This window comes from Lathyrus oleraceus, chromosome 7 (genome assembly GCF_024323335.1).
Source record: "Lathyrus oleraceus cultivar Zhongwan6 chromosome 7, CAAS_Psat_ZW6_1.0, whole genome shotgun sequence".
Taxonomy (NCBI): Eukaryota; Viridiplantae; Streptophyta; class Magnoliopsida; order Fabales; family Fabaceae; genus Lathyrus; species Lathyrus oleraceus.
This window is the reverse complement of record NC_066585.1, coordinates 444,389,817-444,405,927: the sequence shown is the minus strand read 5'-3', so window position 1 is coordinate 444,405,927 and position 16,111 is coordinate 444,389,817. Positions and strand designations below refer to the sequence as shown.

At 35.6% G+C, this 16,111-nt stretch overlaps 1 protein-coding gene across 1 annotated transcript; it reads right to left on the bottom strand.

The window, feature by feature from the left end:
* Positions 1–11,521: 11,521 nt before the first annotated feature.
* On the bottom strand, positions 11,522–12,202 carry LOC127104265 (uncharacterized). Its single transcript, XM_051041455.1, has one exon. The coding sequence runs from the start codon at positions 12,200–12,202 to the stop codon at positions 11,522–11,524; it is 681 nt and encodes a 226-aa protein (XP_050897412.1).
* Between the last annotated feature and the right edge of the window lie 3,909 nt (positions 12,203–16,111).

Here is a 16,111-nt window from a genome sequence, read left to right as displayed (position 1 = left end):
CCGGCTCATTCTGCAACTCAGATACGATCTAACGTACGATCCATTCTGATCTTCATTCCTCAGATACTACCTAGCGTACGGTACATTCCGAGGTGTAGTCTAGCGTACGACTACTTTTTGTCAGATACAGCCTAACGTACGGCTCATTCTGCAACTCAGATGCGATCTAACGTACGATCCATTCTGATCTTCATTCCTCAGATACTACCTAGCGTACGGTACATTCCGAGGTGTAGTCTAGCATACAACTACTTTTTGTCAGATACAGGCTAACGTACGACTCATTCTGTAACTTAGATGCGATCTAACGTACGATCCATTCTGATCTTCATTCCTCAGATACTACCTAGAGTACGGTACATTCCGAGGTGTAGTCTAGCATACGACTACTTTTCGTCAGATACAGCCTAACGTACGGCTCATTCTGCAACTCAGATACGATCTAACGTACGGTCCACTCTGATCTTCATTCCTCAGATACTACCTAGCGTACGGTACATTCCGAGGTGTAGTCTAGCGTACGACTACTTTTTGTCAGATACAGCCTAATGTACGGCTCATTCTGCAACTCAGATACGATCTAACGTACGGTCCATTCCGATCTTCATTCCTCAGATACTACCTAGCATACGGTACATTCCGAGGTGTAGTCTAACGTACGACTACTTTTTGTCAGATACAGCCTAACGTACAGCTCATTCTGCAATTCAGATACGATCTAGCGTACGATCCATTCTGATTCTTACTTCGTCAGATACAACCTAAGGTACGGCTCATTCTGCAACTCAGATATGATCTAGCATATGATCCATGCTGATCCTTTATCCCAACGAAGTCGACAACCTAATGGATGACTCACTATACGGTCTAGTGTACGACCCGGTGTGACACCCATGTCTTCAAATTGGTTTGATTGTACAACGCACTCTGAATCTCTCATCATCAAACTTCCTGGATGACATCTTTAAGCCCATCTCTATCAAGACTAACTTTTAATTAACAAGTGCAAATTTTTGGGGCATTCTAAGTGTTCAATAATCTTCCACCTCCAGACCACGAATGGCATACATACCATTCTAACTCTCTCGGTTTAAGAATATTGAACAGGGGCAGCTGTCATACCCCAAAATTTTCCCATTAATCTTGCAAGACTTTTTTCAAGGCACTCCAACTCATTTTTCAAGACATTGATCTTAAAGGAACAAAGACCCAGCACACAGGTGGCCAAATCCAGAAAATGACTTAAACTGGCTTGCTCGCTAGGCGAGCAAAATCCTTCGCCTAGCGAACTCTTCGCTGCATCACTCGCCTAGCGAAGCTTGCGAATACCAGAAATTTTGGGCTTCATTCTGAGCCCATTAGGTCACAAAAACTATTATAAATACCAAGATCTCATTCAGAAAAAGGGGAGAGAGACAGACGGAGACAAAGGGAGAAAGAAAAAGGGAGACAGACAGCAAACCCTGGAGGCTAACCAAGAGAATTCAGAGCAACCCTAAAGGAAACCCCGAAGGAAACTCATCTGCACAAAGGTTACCTCCGCCCAACTCAATCAGGCACCAACCCTAAGAGTGATCTGCCAATTCAACATTGCAATTCAATTGCAAACAGGTTTGCCTTACCACTATCGCTTTATGCTTCCAATTTACATGTGACATAATGATTGAATTTATAAATGTGTCTTAGTTTTTGCATGTGGATTTAAGTATGCATGGATGTCTTGAATGTTTAACCATGTAATTTCTGTAATGGATGCCATAGGGTGTGGAGCTTGCTGAAATCGTATTGTTCTTAAAATCAAAACCCGCAGCCGTTCGCTAGCACATCGCTAAGCGAACATGTAGCGAGGGTTCGCCAGGCCCTCGCTAGGCGAGGCAGTAGCGAACATGATAGTCGCTGATTTTTCTGTTCTGATTTTTGCTAATCTGACATGTTTTATTGTAACCATGCATGTTTTACCTGACATTATTACTGTTGTGATTCCTTTTGGTTTAGTGCAACTCTCGATTGCACCCTGATTTGGTATTCTGACCTGTTTGCTGAATATTGTAAGGGCTCACATACTCCTGGAAAAGGTAGCTTGCTAGGTATTCCACTTTATTTGTGGGATACCCTTGTGGAGATTCATCCTAATTACCTAATTGATTATAATGTGGAGATTCATCCTAATTACCTAATTGATTATAACGTGGAGATTCATCCTAATTACCTAATTGATTATAAAATATTGCCTTTGAATATGTGATCTTGGACCTCTCTTTGTTGCCTTACGGTATTACGGTCATGTCCCGCGAATATGGGGATACACTTAGCAAAGACCCTTCGATTAAATCATCATAGTCCCTCGAATGTCGCCTTTGAATACATGACTTTGTCCCTCGATGACCCTTCGTTGTAGCCTACGGTTAAATGATGATCGTCCCTTCGAATGCTAAGGTATCCTTACAAATGTTGCCTTCAATGACCAATCGACGACCCTACGATGTCCCTTTACATCCAAAGGATAAGACTATTTACTTCTCAATCGTAAGGACAGTTTTACCCTCATAAGGATAGGAAATACCCCTAAAGAACTTGGGTAGGTATAACTCTTAAATGCTTACTCACAAATTTTAAATACTTTTCACACCTCACACCTTTCAAAACATCTTTTAGAAAATCACCACTTGGTATACATTCGTACTAGAATCATTCCCGAGTTATATTTTTCTAAACCACTTTCAAAGTTAAACGAGATAAACACTTTGTATACATTCGTACAAGAATCATTACAAAGTTAAACTCTCTTTTCAAAACATTTTCTAAACAGTTCTCAAACACTTTTTCGGACAAGAAAAACATAAGTGATTAAGCAATTAAGAGCCCATGGATAACCATGGATACAAAGGGTGCTAACACCTTCCCTTTGTATAATGTACCTCCCGAACCCAAAATCTAATCAAGGTCTTTCCTGTTCTTTTCCGCCTTTCCTTATTGGATAAAAGAAAAGTCGGTGGCGACTCTTGCTATCCGCGACATTTGCTGTCCAAAGCAAAGACACACCAAAGTCAGTTCACCGTATGACATCATCATATTGTTGTTTATCCTTGTTGTTGTTGTTTTTGAGTTGGTGAAACCGAAGTCGAAGGGTTTGTCCACTCTGACTATGCCGGATGTATGGATACCAGAAAATATCTTTCTGGATATGTTTTCACTATTTTTGATACAATAATCAGTTGGAAAGCTTCTCTTCAGAAGGTTGTTACCCTATCAACCACTCAAGCTGAATATATTGACCTCACTCAAGCCGTGAAAGAAGTATTGTCACTTGAAAGGTTTGTTAAGGAACTGAAACTTCAATGTCGAGTTATCACTGCTAAATGTGATAGTCAAAGTGTCATACATCTGTCGAAGAATTTAGCCTATCGTGAGAGAACAAAGCACATTGATGTTAGGTTGCATTTCGCTAGGGAGAAAATCAAAAGCGGAGAAGTCAAAGTGATGAATTTTTGGCAGGTCACAATGCTTCAAATATGATCACTAATTCAATACAAAGTAGCAAGTTCTTCCACTATATGAAATTGATAAAGCTGCATCATGAAAGTTAGTTTGCTCCTTTAATGTCGTAGAGTTATTTTCAAGTTGGAGATTTTTGGTATTTTGGATCAAACTCTAGTTTCGACAGGGACAAATTCATGTTTCGACAGAGTTGTGCATGATGTAGTCGATGTTTGTTCAAGCATGCAGAAGTCAAAGATGTGTGTGCTATAGTCGAAGCATGTTCTAGCATGCAGTTGTATAAGTTAGCTTGTTATTTCAGTTAGCTTAATGTTTAAGTTAGCTTGTAGTCTATAAATAGGTTGTTCTTTCAAGTTTTTGAAATGAAGATTAAGTGTTGGTTGTTGTTATTCACATGTAACTTTTTGCCATGATTAGAAAAGTGAATATAAAAACAATTTTAACCAATTCTTGTTCTTCTTTTCCCCTTTTCTTCCTCTTTCGTAAAACTGCAAAGGGGTTCATGTGCCATCCAAGGCGCAGCGGAATTTAAAATTTTCTCCATTTAGTGATCCTTACGAATGGGCATGATCAGTGATAGAATCGTTACCTCTTGTGGCGATTCAAACCTTTAGTGCAGATCTCTTGTAACGATCAAAACCTTGGATACAGATCCACGAGGCGATCACGAACGTTGAACGATGACAACGTCTCTACTCAGTCCACACGAACTGATTCCTTCAATCGCGGTGCTAGCTGTTATGAATGAAGGCTTTGAGTGAGAGAAAGAGAGATACGAAATTCCAACTCTTCAGTTGTGTTGTATTCCCATACAATGCTTCTGCACAAGAGTTCTATTTATATAACCATTTGTGTGGGCTTCAAGCCAAAAAGCCCACTTAAGTGTATTTTGGCCCATATCTCATAATATGCCAAAATCACTTAAGTATTTGGTACCTTACCATATTTCATATTCTACTTAAGTGCACCGTATCTTACGATGTTCCTTAGTTACTCTATCTCTCATCAATCCGTCCTTTGTGTGTGACCCTATAGGTTTTCGTGGCGTTGGCAATTATATTAAATCACGTATTTAACATAATAAACAGTGAGTGGTATCTAGCAACACATCACTGCTATCCAAGACACGAAAATGTCATGTGATCTGACAAAACCTCCTGTGATAATAATTATGTGTATAATTACCCCTTTGCCCTTATGTCTATATTGAACACAAGGTATAGACCGTGTCACCCTTGTTCAGTTCAATATTGGGCCCATAGACATTTATCCTGTTACGCAGGATGGGCAAATTCCATCTAGGACACTTATGTCCCTCATCATGCTTTGTGGAGTACCCATCAACTGTCTTTATGGTTATCCAGTTACGGACAACGTTGGATCAGCAATAAAGCACTCGACTCTACATCTAGGATCCATAGTGGTTTCAGGTCAAAGACTGGTATACACTATTATCACCATGAGAATAACTTATGACACTTTGCATAACTTTCTATATAGTATTCTCATAGAGGGTCAATCCGGTATAAATATTACTCCTAATATTCATACCTATGTTTAAGACTTGATAACTCTTTATCCATGATCCATGAGATGTGATCATCAGTCTACAAACATAATAGTCTTAATGCTTTAATGTTATCCCACTTCACACTAAAGCTCGACTACGGATACTTTAAGAATAGTGTCCTTATGTTCAATGTGCTCTCATGATTAAGTCACACTTAATACATTAAACGGACTATCTATTCCAGGGACTTTATTAATCAACCATAATAAAGAAAATTCCTTTTTTATTTATTAATAAATAATTCGATACAAGTAGCAAAAGTATTGGCCTCTAGGGCTTACACCAACAATCTCCCACTAGAACTAGAGCCAATCAGGCATACCCCTAATGTCCATTGATCTAGTATGGCCATCATGCTTCTGCTGCGCAAGAGGCTTTGTTAGTGGGTCAGCAATATTGTCAAGTGTAGGTACTCTACATATTTTCACATCTCCTCTATCTATTATCTCTCGAATGAGATGATAACGCCTAAGTATGTGTTTGGATCGTTGGTGAGATCTAGGCTCCTTAGCTTGTGCGATAGCACCATTGTTATCATAATAGAGACTAATGGGATCCACAATGCTAGGGACTATGCCAAGTTCACTAATGAACTTTTTGATCCAAACAACTTCCTTTGCTGCACTTGAGGCAGCAATATACTCGGCCTCGGTTGTAGAATCAGCAACTGTATCTTGCTTTGAACTTTTCCAGCTCACAGCGCCACCGTTCAAGCAAAACACATTACTAGATTGCGATCTAAAGTCATCCTTATTTGTCTGGAAGCTGGCATCGGTGTAACCAATTACAACCAACTCTTCCTAACCTCCATATATCAAGAATGATTCCTTAGTCCTTCTCAAGTACTTAAGGATATTCTTAACAGCTACCCAATGGGCATCATCAGGATCAGATTGGTACCTACTCGTTGCACTCAACACATACGAGACATCTGGTCGAGTACATAACATGGCATACATGATAGATCCTATTGCAGATGCATATGGAATCTTATTCATGCGATCCCTTTCTTCCTTAGTTGAAGGGGATTGTGTTTTTGATAGACACATGTCATGTTGCATAGGAATGAATCCTTTCTTGGAATCATGCATATTAAAGCGTCTCAACACTTTGTCTATGTATGTACTCTGACTTAGGCCAAGGAGTTTTCGTGATCTATCTCTATAGATTCTGATTCCTAATATATAGGCTACTTCACCTAGGTCCTTCATAGAAAAGCATTTCCCCAACAAAGACTTTACTTGTTGCAGGGTAGGGACATCGTTTCCAATGAGTAATATGTCATCTACATATAATACCAAGAAAACGATCATGCTCCCACTAACCTTCTTGTAGACACAAGGCTCATCTTCGTTCTTGATGAATCCATATTGTTTTACTGTTTCATCAAAACGAAGATTCCAGCTTCTGGAAGCTTGCTTAAATCCATAGATTGATCTTTGTAGCTTACATGTCTTTTGGGCTTCTTCTGGTATGTCAAATCCTTCAGGCTGTGTCATGTACACATCCTCAAGAAGATTCCCATTAAGGAAAGCAGTTTTGACATCCATCTGCCATATTTCATAATCATAATATGCAGCGATAGCAAGTAAAATCCGAACAGATTTAAGCATTGCAACTGGTGAAAAGGTTTCATCATAGTCAACCCCATGAATTTGTTTATATCCTTTTGCAACCAGTCTTGCCTTATAGGTATGTACCTTACCATCCATGTCAGTCTTCTTTTTTAAGACCCACTTGCATCCTATAGGGTTAACTCCTACAGGAGGCTCTACCAAGGTCCAAACTTGGTTTGTGTACATGGAATCCATTTCAGATTTCATGGCTTCTAGCCACTTCTCAGACTCGGGACCAGTTATGGCCTCTTGGTAGGTCACAGGCTCATCTTGATCCATGAGTAATACATCACCTTGATCTGTTATGAGATATCCATATCTCTCAGGTAGGTGACATATCCTGCTTGACCTACGCTGGTCTTGTTCTACTTGAGCAGGTTGCTCTTCCACAACCACTTGTGTTTCCTGCTCTAATTCCTCCATAAGTGTATCGATGCTTTGTGATTCTTGAATTTCTTCAAGCTCTACTTTCCTCCCACTGGTTCCTTTGGAAATAAAATCCTTTTCTAGGAAAACTCCAGTTCGAGCGACAAACACTTTGCCCTCAGAAGGATTGTAGAAGTAATACCCTCTTGTTTCTTTAGGATACCCCACAAATAAGCATCTGTCAGATTTGGGCTCAAGCTTAGTTGAAATTTGTCGTTTCCCATAAACTTCGCAACCCCAAATCTTCATGTAAGACATATGTGGTTTCTCACCACTCCATATCTCATATGGTGTCTTCTCAACCTTTTTGGATGGAACACGGTTAAGTGTGTAAGCTGCTGTCAACAGCGCATGTCCCCAAAAGGAGTTTGGAAGATCGGCGTGATTCATCATGGATCGGACCATGTCTAACAGGGTTCGATTTCTTCTCTCAGATACACCATTCCATTGGGGTGTTCCAGGAGGAGTAAGTTGGGATAGGATCCCACACTCTTTCAGATGGTCATCAAACTCTAGGCTTAAATACTCACCACCTCGATCTGATCGAAGATTTTTAATATTCTTACCTAGTTGGTTTTGTACTTCATTCTTGAATTCCTTGAACTTTTCAAAGGACTCTGATTTGTGTTTCATTAAATACACATAACCATATCTACTGAAATCATCAGTGAATGTGATGAAGTACTGAAAACCTCCTCTGGCTGGTATGTTCAGTGGTCCACATACATCAGTATGTATGAGGGCCAAAAGATCATTAGCTCTTTCACCTTTTCTTGTGAATGGAGACTTTGTCATCTTTCCAATTAAACAAGATTTGCATGTCTCATATGATTCATAATCAAAAGAGTCCAACAGTCCATCTTTATGGAGTTTGGAAATGCGTTTCTCATTTATGTGGCCTAATCGACAATGCCAAAGGTAAGTTGGATTTAACTCATTAGGTTTCATCCTTTGAGTATTAATGTTATAAACTGGCATTTCAAGATCAAGGACATATAATCCATTGTTCATTTGAGCAGTAGCATAGAATATATCATTCAAATAAATTGAACAACAATTGTTCTTTATTATGAATGAAGGAAAACTAAGGCCATATAATCCAGGTAAAGTCATAATATTCATAATAAAGATCAAGGACATATAATCCAGTTAAAGAAGTTACATTTGGGAGATTAAGAGAGAGGCACGACACGCAGGTCGTATTTTAAAACCCAAAGTAGAATAAAGGAAAACTAAGGCCATAACCGATCACCACAAGGCAATAATAAACACTTTATTATTATTATTAATTTCTTTAATTAATTAAAACCAAATTAAATTTCGACGACCGATCATACTACGCAGAGTTAGCCGGGGGTCCGCTGCCCGGTCAGCGGGAACGGGTGTTCCGCTGCCCGGTTAACCAAATGCGTTAACCGGTTAACACTGTTTGAAATCTGTTCAAAAAAATTATTTTCTGCCTTGCGTTAACCGGTTAACCGGTTAACACTGTTTGAAATTCTCTTGGAAAACTGTTTTCCGTCTTGCGTTAACCGGTTAACCAAATGCGTTAACCGGTTAACACTGTTTGAAAATCTTAAAATTTTAATTTCGGCTTGCATTAACCGGTTAACCATATGCGTTAACCGGTTAACCATATGCGTTAACCGGTTAACACTGTTCGGAAAAGTGTTTAGAAAGCACAACTCTTGTGCAGTCAAACCCCAATCGCATAACTCTCTGACAACACAATCCTTGTGCCGTCACTAATCCTGATGCACCAATTTCAGACCGTCAAACACATCTCGATTGTTGATTCAGTATGATTGATCAACACGTCATTGCTTCACCATACTAATGTCGGATCAAGAAGCAAATGACCATTGATCGCTCAAAGGAAAACAACCATTGAGTGTTTGAATGAACGAAACGAGAACATTATATCATATATAATGTATTTTGCATCAGGATTACATATATCATATATATAACTTGATCGATCTCAATTTAATCTTTGATTCATTCTGTCTTTAATCATATTAATACAGAACAAAAACAGTTATCAGATTCATGGTTTCGTAAGTGGCTCTGATACCACTGAAGGAGAATTGCCATGATTAGAAAAGTGAATATAAAAACAATTTTAACCAATTCTTGTTCTTCTTTTCCCCTTTTCTTCCTCTTTCGTAAAACTGCAAAGGGGTTCATGTGTTTGTTCAAGAAACTCAATCTTTTTTATAGTTTTATTCGTTTCTGGTGCGACGATTGTCACAACAAGAAGTACCAAAGTTCATGAAGTCAACTTAATAATTATGACAATTCTGATAGGGTTTTCAGTAGTAAAGTTATTGAAAAACTAAATATAAAATCAAGCATTGGAAGTCTATCAAGTGTGTTTCTAACATTGGCGACTACTTAGGTCTTCCTATCTAATTTGGAAAACCCAAAAGAAGGGATTTTCCATACATTTTGGAGAGAATTAGAGGTAAACTTAATGGATGGAAGGAAAATAACTTATTTTATGTAGAAATGACTATCTTAATTAAAGTCGTTGTCCGTACTATTCCTACCTATGCTATGAGTGTTTTCAAATTTTCAAAAAACCTATATGATAATATGAATAGATTAACCCGTAATTATTGGTGGAGAACCAAAAAATGATGAAAGGAATATATGATGGACTATTTGGAACAAGTTTTGCTTTAATAATAACAGAAACGTGATCTCTGCTCTTATGAATGCTTTTATTATACAATTTTAACAACGTTTATATTTTTAATTTTGGTTTATATTGTTGAGAATAAATCCAGTGTAAGTAGCGATTAAGAAAAGAAAACAGAGTAAACTAGTGTTACTAATGCTAGCTGTATACTTTCTTCAAAATCAATTTTGAAACTAAACTTGTTTTTTTTGCTTGCTTCTATGTTTTGATTAGTTTACAAAAACAGTTTAGCTTATTGATCAACATAAGCACTTTTTCTAAGTGTTTGTATGATACGTAAGAAATAGCTTATGTCATTAGAAATAACTTTTTTTATTTCAATCATTACGTCTACAAAACTAATGATGTAAAATTTGTTTTTAAAATTTGGGAATTAAAAGTTAAAAAACAAGGACCAAAATTGTATTTAAGCTTTTTTAGTATATACTAATTTAATAACATCAGCCAAATGAGTCCAATATTTCTTAATATGCATTCATTTAGTTAAATTAATTTTCTATTTATGAAATTTACTATCATTCCTATTATAAGTATGAACAAAGTTATGATTGATTGTATAATGTGTAATTGACCCTTCATACTTGTCATTTGGTCAAACTCAAACAAGTTTTTGATTAATAGATTGTGGAGTTGTATAATATAAAATAAAATATATATAATGTTTGAAATTAATAAAAATTTATATAAATATTTAATTTTAATTATTTAGTTTTGTCATTGTAAAATATTTTTAATGAATAATTTTATTTTAACATTAATAATATTAAAAAATCAAAATTAAAATTTATTGTATTTTTGAAATAAAATTATATTTATAAAATAAAATTTAAAATTAAAAAATTATATTTATATAAGTTTTAGTGACACCTACAAAATCGAAAATATAATTTTTACAACTTATAAATTATGATAACATATTATGACAATGTGCTTAAAATTTTGTCTCTAACTAGAAGTTATAGTGACATTAAATGTCACACAAATCCCTTTATAATTGATGCTAAAGGGGGACGTCACTAAAATTTTTGCAGACTTTTATTTGATTTTAATTATAAACAATGATTATCACAAAAAAATCAATTTTCTTGTATTGAAGGCCTTAATTAATTACAACACGTGACTGATAAATATAGTTATAAACAGTTAAATATCCCAATACATGTTTAAGTTACTAAACCAAATTCATAATAATAAAAAATACCTATCAAGTTATGGAAAGTAATTATAAATGAAAAGCACTGGTAACACACATCTTTCACAGCTGCAAATTTTGATGATACTTTTTCAGCAGAAGCTTTATATGACAACATAACACAATCAATTATGTGACAGAATGCTAACTTTGTTTTGCCTTTGTCATGAGTTGAATATTTTAACATACAAAACAATAAGCAATTGAAAGAATAATCTTAGTACAAAGATGGAATAAAATTGAATACAGAAGTAGCAACAGGAGCATATTTTAAACTGAAACTTCCAAACAAAACTAGTTATTATAAGATCAAATCATCTACATTCATTCAATAACATAAAAACAACACAATCAACAGTTGAAAATTTATAATCATATCAAATCTAAAACTTACATCTATCTTGTCATGCATCTAATTACATGACAGTGGAATATAATTCATTCTCTTTCAACATAAACATCATAAAGTAACAAACACAATATACCACTCATTCTCTTTCCACATAAAGAGCAGCATATCATTCATGGTCAATGATTTCATCAGCAACATCATTAGTTGGGAGCTCATTCAAATCAAAGTCGCGAACAACTCTTGGTCTCACTTCTCTTTCAACATATCTCCTTGTTAGCAGCACATTATCATTCCCATTGCTTGGAATTTTCATCCTCTTATACTCAGAACGATTCAAATCAAGATTCACTGATTCACGAGACATATCCAACGACGGTATTGGAGCAATATTATTAGAAACTCCATCATGAATAAGATATCTCCTGCTTCTTTTCTTGGTATTATACGATCTTGGTGGCAGCAAACTTACCAAGTCAACAGCTGGTAACTCTTCTTGTTGAAGAGGTTTCAATGCAGCAGGTGGATCATGAACGGTACCTTTGAAAACCCTAGTCCAGGAATGTCTTTTCAGTTTGGCATCGTGATTATTAGGATAACTTGGAGAACAAGATAAAGAGAAAGTGATCTTGATAGTTTTGTGAGCCTTATCATCATGTATCTGTTGTTTGTTGGAGCGATGACAAGTCTTGTGACCGCCGAGTGCTTGGCCTGTGCTGAATACTTTGGGACAGAACTCACATTTGTAGACATGCCGTCGTTTCTCATCATATTCAGAAGACCGTTGTTGTTTATCCTTGTTGCTGTTTCTGAATTTATGAAACGAAGGAGGCGAAGAAGATTTCGCCATGATGACGACGCAATAGCAGGGTTTCGATGTTTGGAGAAACAAGAAAGTACTGTTGTGTGTGTAAGCGGTGGAGAGTGAGAGAGACCGTGAAAGAAAACACAAAGCGTCGGTTAAGTAATAGGGTTTGCTACTTTCTAGTTTAAAAGACTTACCAAAATCACTTTGCACTAAATCTTTAGGTTTAAAGAAAGATCTAATTAAGTCTCTTTAATAAACCATTTTGAATATCACATTAAATTATATTTAAGATATTGATTACATATCAAACTAAAATTTGATGGAGTTACAAGTAGGTTAAACATACAAGTTAAGTATATTACTATATTTATTATAAGAGTATGTTTTAAAGACTTACCTCAAATTTTTTCTTTTTTATAATTTTATGATTTTTATTTTATTTTAATATTTTTTAGAAAAACATGTTATAAATCCGTGAAATAAATGGACGAACCTAACAAGATGAATCTAATGAGATGAACCGGGTTGTTCGTGAACTTAAAATGAGTCGAATTTGAGTTTTAAAAAATTCATGTCAAATTTGAGTCTAGTTTTGAGTTGAACCAATTATTATCGAATCGAGATGAGTAGGGGCGATTTTGGTTCGACTCGACTCATTTTCAACCCTAATTATTGAAAACTTTCAAGATCAATTATTGGGAGAGAGAACTAGGTTACTTCTTTTAGACTAAACCTCCATAAATCTCATATGTCATATCTCTTCCATTAACTCTTTATTTTCCACTTATTTTATTTACATTGATTTTTCGCTACCTATCGAAACGTTTCTTTTGGAAAAAGATTTAACTTTGGTTCAGAAAATAATTATGTTTTAAACTATAAATTTTCAAACCCCCAAAATTTAACACACACGCACCTCTTATGTGAGGAGTCATAATTTAGTTAATTCTAATTTTATAGTAGTTAACTCATAATTTAGTGAGAGAGAAAATGGTAATCCTAGTAAGAGAAATTTATAGGGGTGTCTAAGGGGATTGAGAAACGCTTCTAAATATCATGTCATTTTTGCTCTGACGTACTTCCAGAACCCACATGTCATTCCCTAGCATTATTTCAAGGCTCATTGGTGTCTCTTAAAATTTAATTGTCACTAGCATTATTCCAAGCTCAGTTGTTACTAGAACCCATTTTAAACCTAATTTTCGTTTGCATCATTTTCATTCCATTCGTAAATACAATCGTAATTGGTATCTAAAGCTTGGTTGTCGTCAACATCATTTCAAGTCCAGTTGTTGCTGGCAAACTCCGTTGTAGGATGTAATTGTTTTACTAATGCCTTCGGTCAAGTCCAATTGTTGTTGGCAAAATCCATTAAAAGCTGATTGTAATCCATTCTTTATGGTGAAAGTTCAATTATTATTGACATTTATCCGTTAAAAGCTGGTTGTAATCCATTGCTTACGGTCAAAGTCCAATTGTTGTTGTACAGAGAGTTTGATTACCCTGTCTTTCCTGATGGTTCCGTGAAAGTCATGAGTGACTCTTCATTTTAAGGAATTCCCAGAAGTTTGGATGTTATTCTTGTTGAAAAACTCCAATGATGTTTATTTTGATTGATTTCTTCATAAAGAATCGTCATAGTTTATTTTGTGTGGATGACTTTCTAATGAGAAAACTCCAATGTTTTGTGTGGATGATCTTCTAATGAGAAAACTCCAATGTTTTTTATGGATGACTTTCTAATGAGAAAACTTCAATGTTTTGTGTAGATGATCTTCTAATGAGAAGACTCCAATATTTTTTTATGGATGACTTTCCAATGAGAAAATTCCATTGTTGTAGTATGGATGATATTCTAATGAGAAGAATCCAATTTATTCTTGTCTTGGATAATTTCCCTATTAGGAATCTACAAAGTCTATGATTGGATGAATTTCTTATGAGAAATCTCCAAAACTGACAAATATGCTCTAAAGTGTCGTCGGTTCATGTTTAAACTTGTTGATAAAACTCTCTTTGATTTTTCCCAAGTATTGTTAGGTCATGTCTGAACCTGCGGGTGACACTTTCTTTGAATATGCCAATGTTGAGATCATGTATGAACCTATTGGAATTTTCCTTGATTTTCTAGTATTGTCAGGTCATGTATGAACCTAATGTTGAAACACTTTGAATTTTCCAATGATGTCAAGTCATGTATGAACCTAATGTTGAAACACTTTGAATTTTCTAATATTGTCAGGTCATGTATGAGCATGTTGATGGAACTTTCTTTGTATGCTTTCCAGTATTGTCAGGTCATGTTTGAACCTATTGATGGAACCTTTTGGTATCCTCCAGCATTGTTAGGTCATGTTTGAACTTGTGATTGAAACTCTTTGAATATTCCAAATGGTCAGGTCATGTATGAACATATTGATTGAATTATTTGATTTTTTCCATTGTTTTCAGGTCATGTATGAACTTGTTGACTAAACTTTCCTTGATATTCAAGTTGCCATCAGGTCATGTCTGAACCTGTTGTTCAAACCTTCTTTGTATGTTCCATAATGTTGTCAGGTCATATCTGAACCTGTTGATAAGCTATACTTTGAATATTCCCCAGTGTCTTTTCCCTAGCCATTTGAACATTTTTATAAGTCAAATTATATTTTTATGTGAAAAACAAGGTTATAGGTCAACACATCCAAGCCATAGGTCGACACATACTGAATGTTTTTCAAAATCAAAGTTGTTGTCTTCTATGTGTCGACACACAATGTCCTTAGATCGACATATAACATGTTTAGATCGATGATGACAGTTTGTCATTACTGATCCGCTGTCGCGCATGGGTCAAAACGAGTAATTAGAAAACTGTAGTTTAGCGGAAGCGACAACTCGAGTATCGTATCACAAAGATTCTTGTATTATTCTTAACCTAATGAAATCGATTTAAGGGGGGTTTATATTTTAGTGGTCGATTTAGAAAACAAAGCAAAAAAAAAATGATTAAAATAAGCGATTATAAAATAAGTCAATCTACTGTTTTCGGTTTCCGGCTAATCACTGGTTTTTACCTACCAATTCCCTAAGCGGCTTCGATCTCTATTTGATTCAAATTCGATTGACAAGCGCAATAGATATAATGATATATTTATATTCCTATATTCCAAATTAAACAATCGGATAAATACAATCGTGAATTAAGCAAACACGGTTTACAAACGCAATTTAACGACAAAGCGGCGAAAATGGTGATTAATAGTTAGGAAGGCAATCATGCGAATTTAATCAAAACCATTCCACAAAATACAGATTAAGCAAATGCAATTTCATAGAATAGAATTGAAAGAGAACGAAATTAAATTGATAGAATAAAAACCTCAAAGCCTTGGAAATTCGGTTATAGCAGATTAACTCTAGGAGATTAGTTCCTCTTCATGATCGCACAAAAGCAAAAAGTTATTGTGAATAATATGTAATTGCTACAGTACCCCGGCTGCCCTTTTAAATAGAATAAGGGTTTCACTAATAATTCAAACTGGGCCGGAAAACCCTAAATTCGGCCCAACAAATGGCCCAAAAGAGAATATTTCATAAAGTACGAAACCTCAACGAATTATTTTAAATGTCTTCACTCCGAATCAGCTTCTGACTTCAACATAAAAGTTGTATCTCTTTCTCTTAGCTTTCCAACGCATGTCAGAACTTGCAAAACGGTATCCCGTAACTCAAGTTATGATCCGAACAGTGGACAGGTATCAACTAACCGCTAAAACTGAAAATAGCAAACGAAAATAGATTAAAGGCAAACATGAACTTAAATCTAAAAACATAATAAAATAGTAAAATAAGCAAAATAAACTAGATAAATGCTCAAGTACAATTATAGAAGAATGTGCATCAAAATGCACTGGTCAAATTCCCCCACACTTGAACTTTTGCACTCCGAGCAAAATTACAATTTCA

Coding starts and splice junctions, on each gene's coding strand:
- LOC127104265 (XM_051041455.1), bottom strand. CDS start 12,202: ATGGCGAAATCTTCTTCGCCTCCTTCGTTTCATAAATTCAGAAACAGC.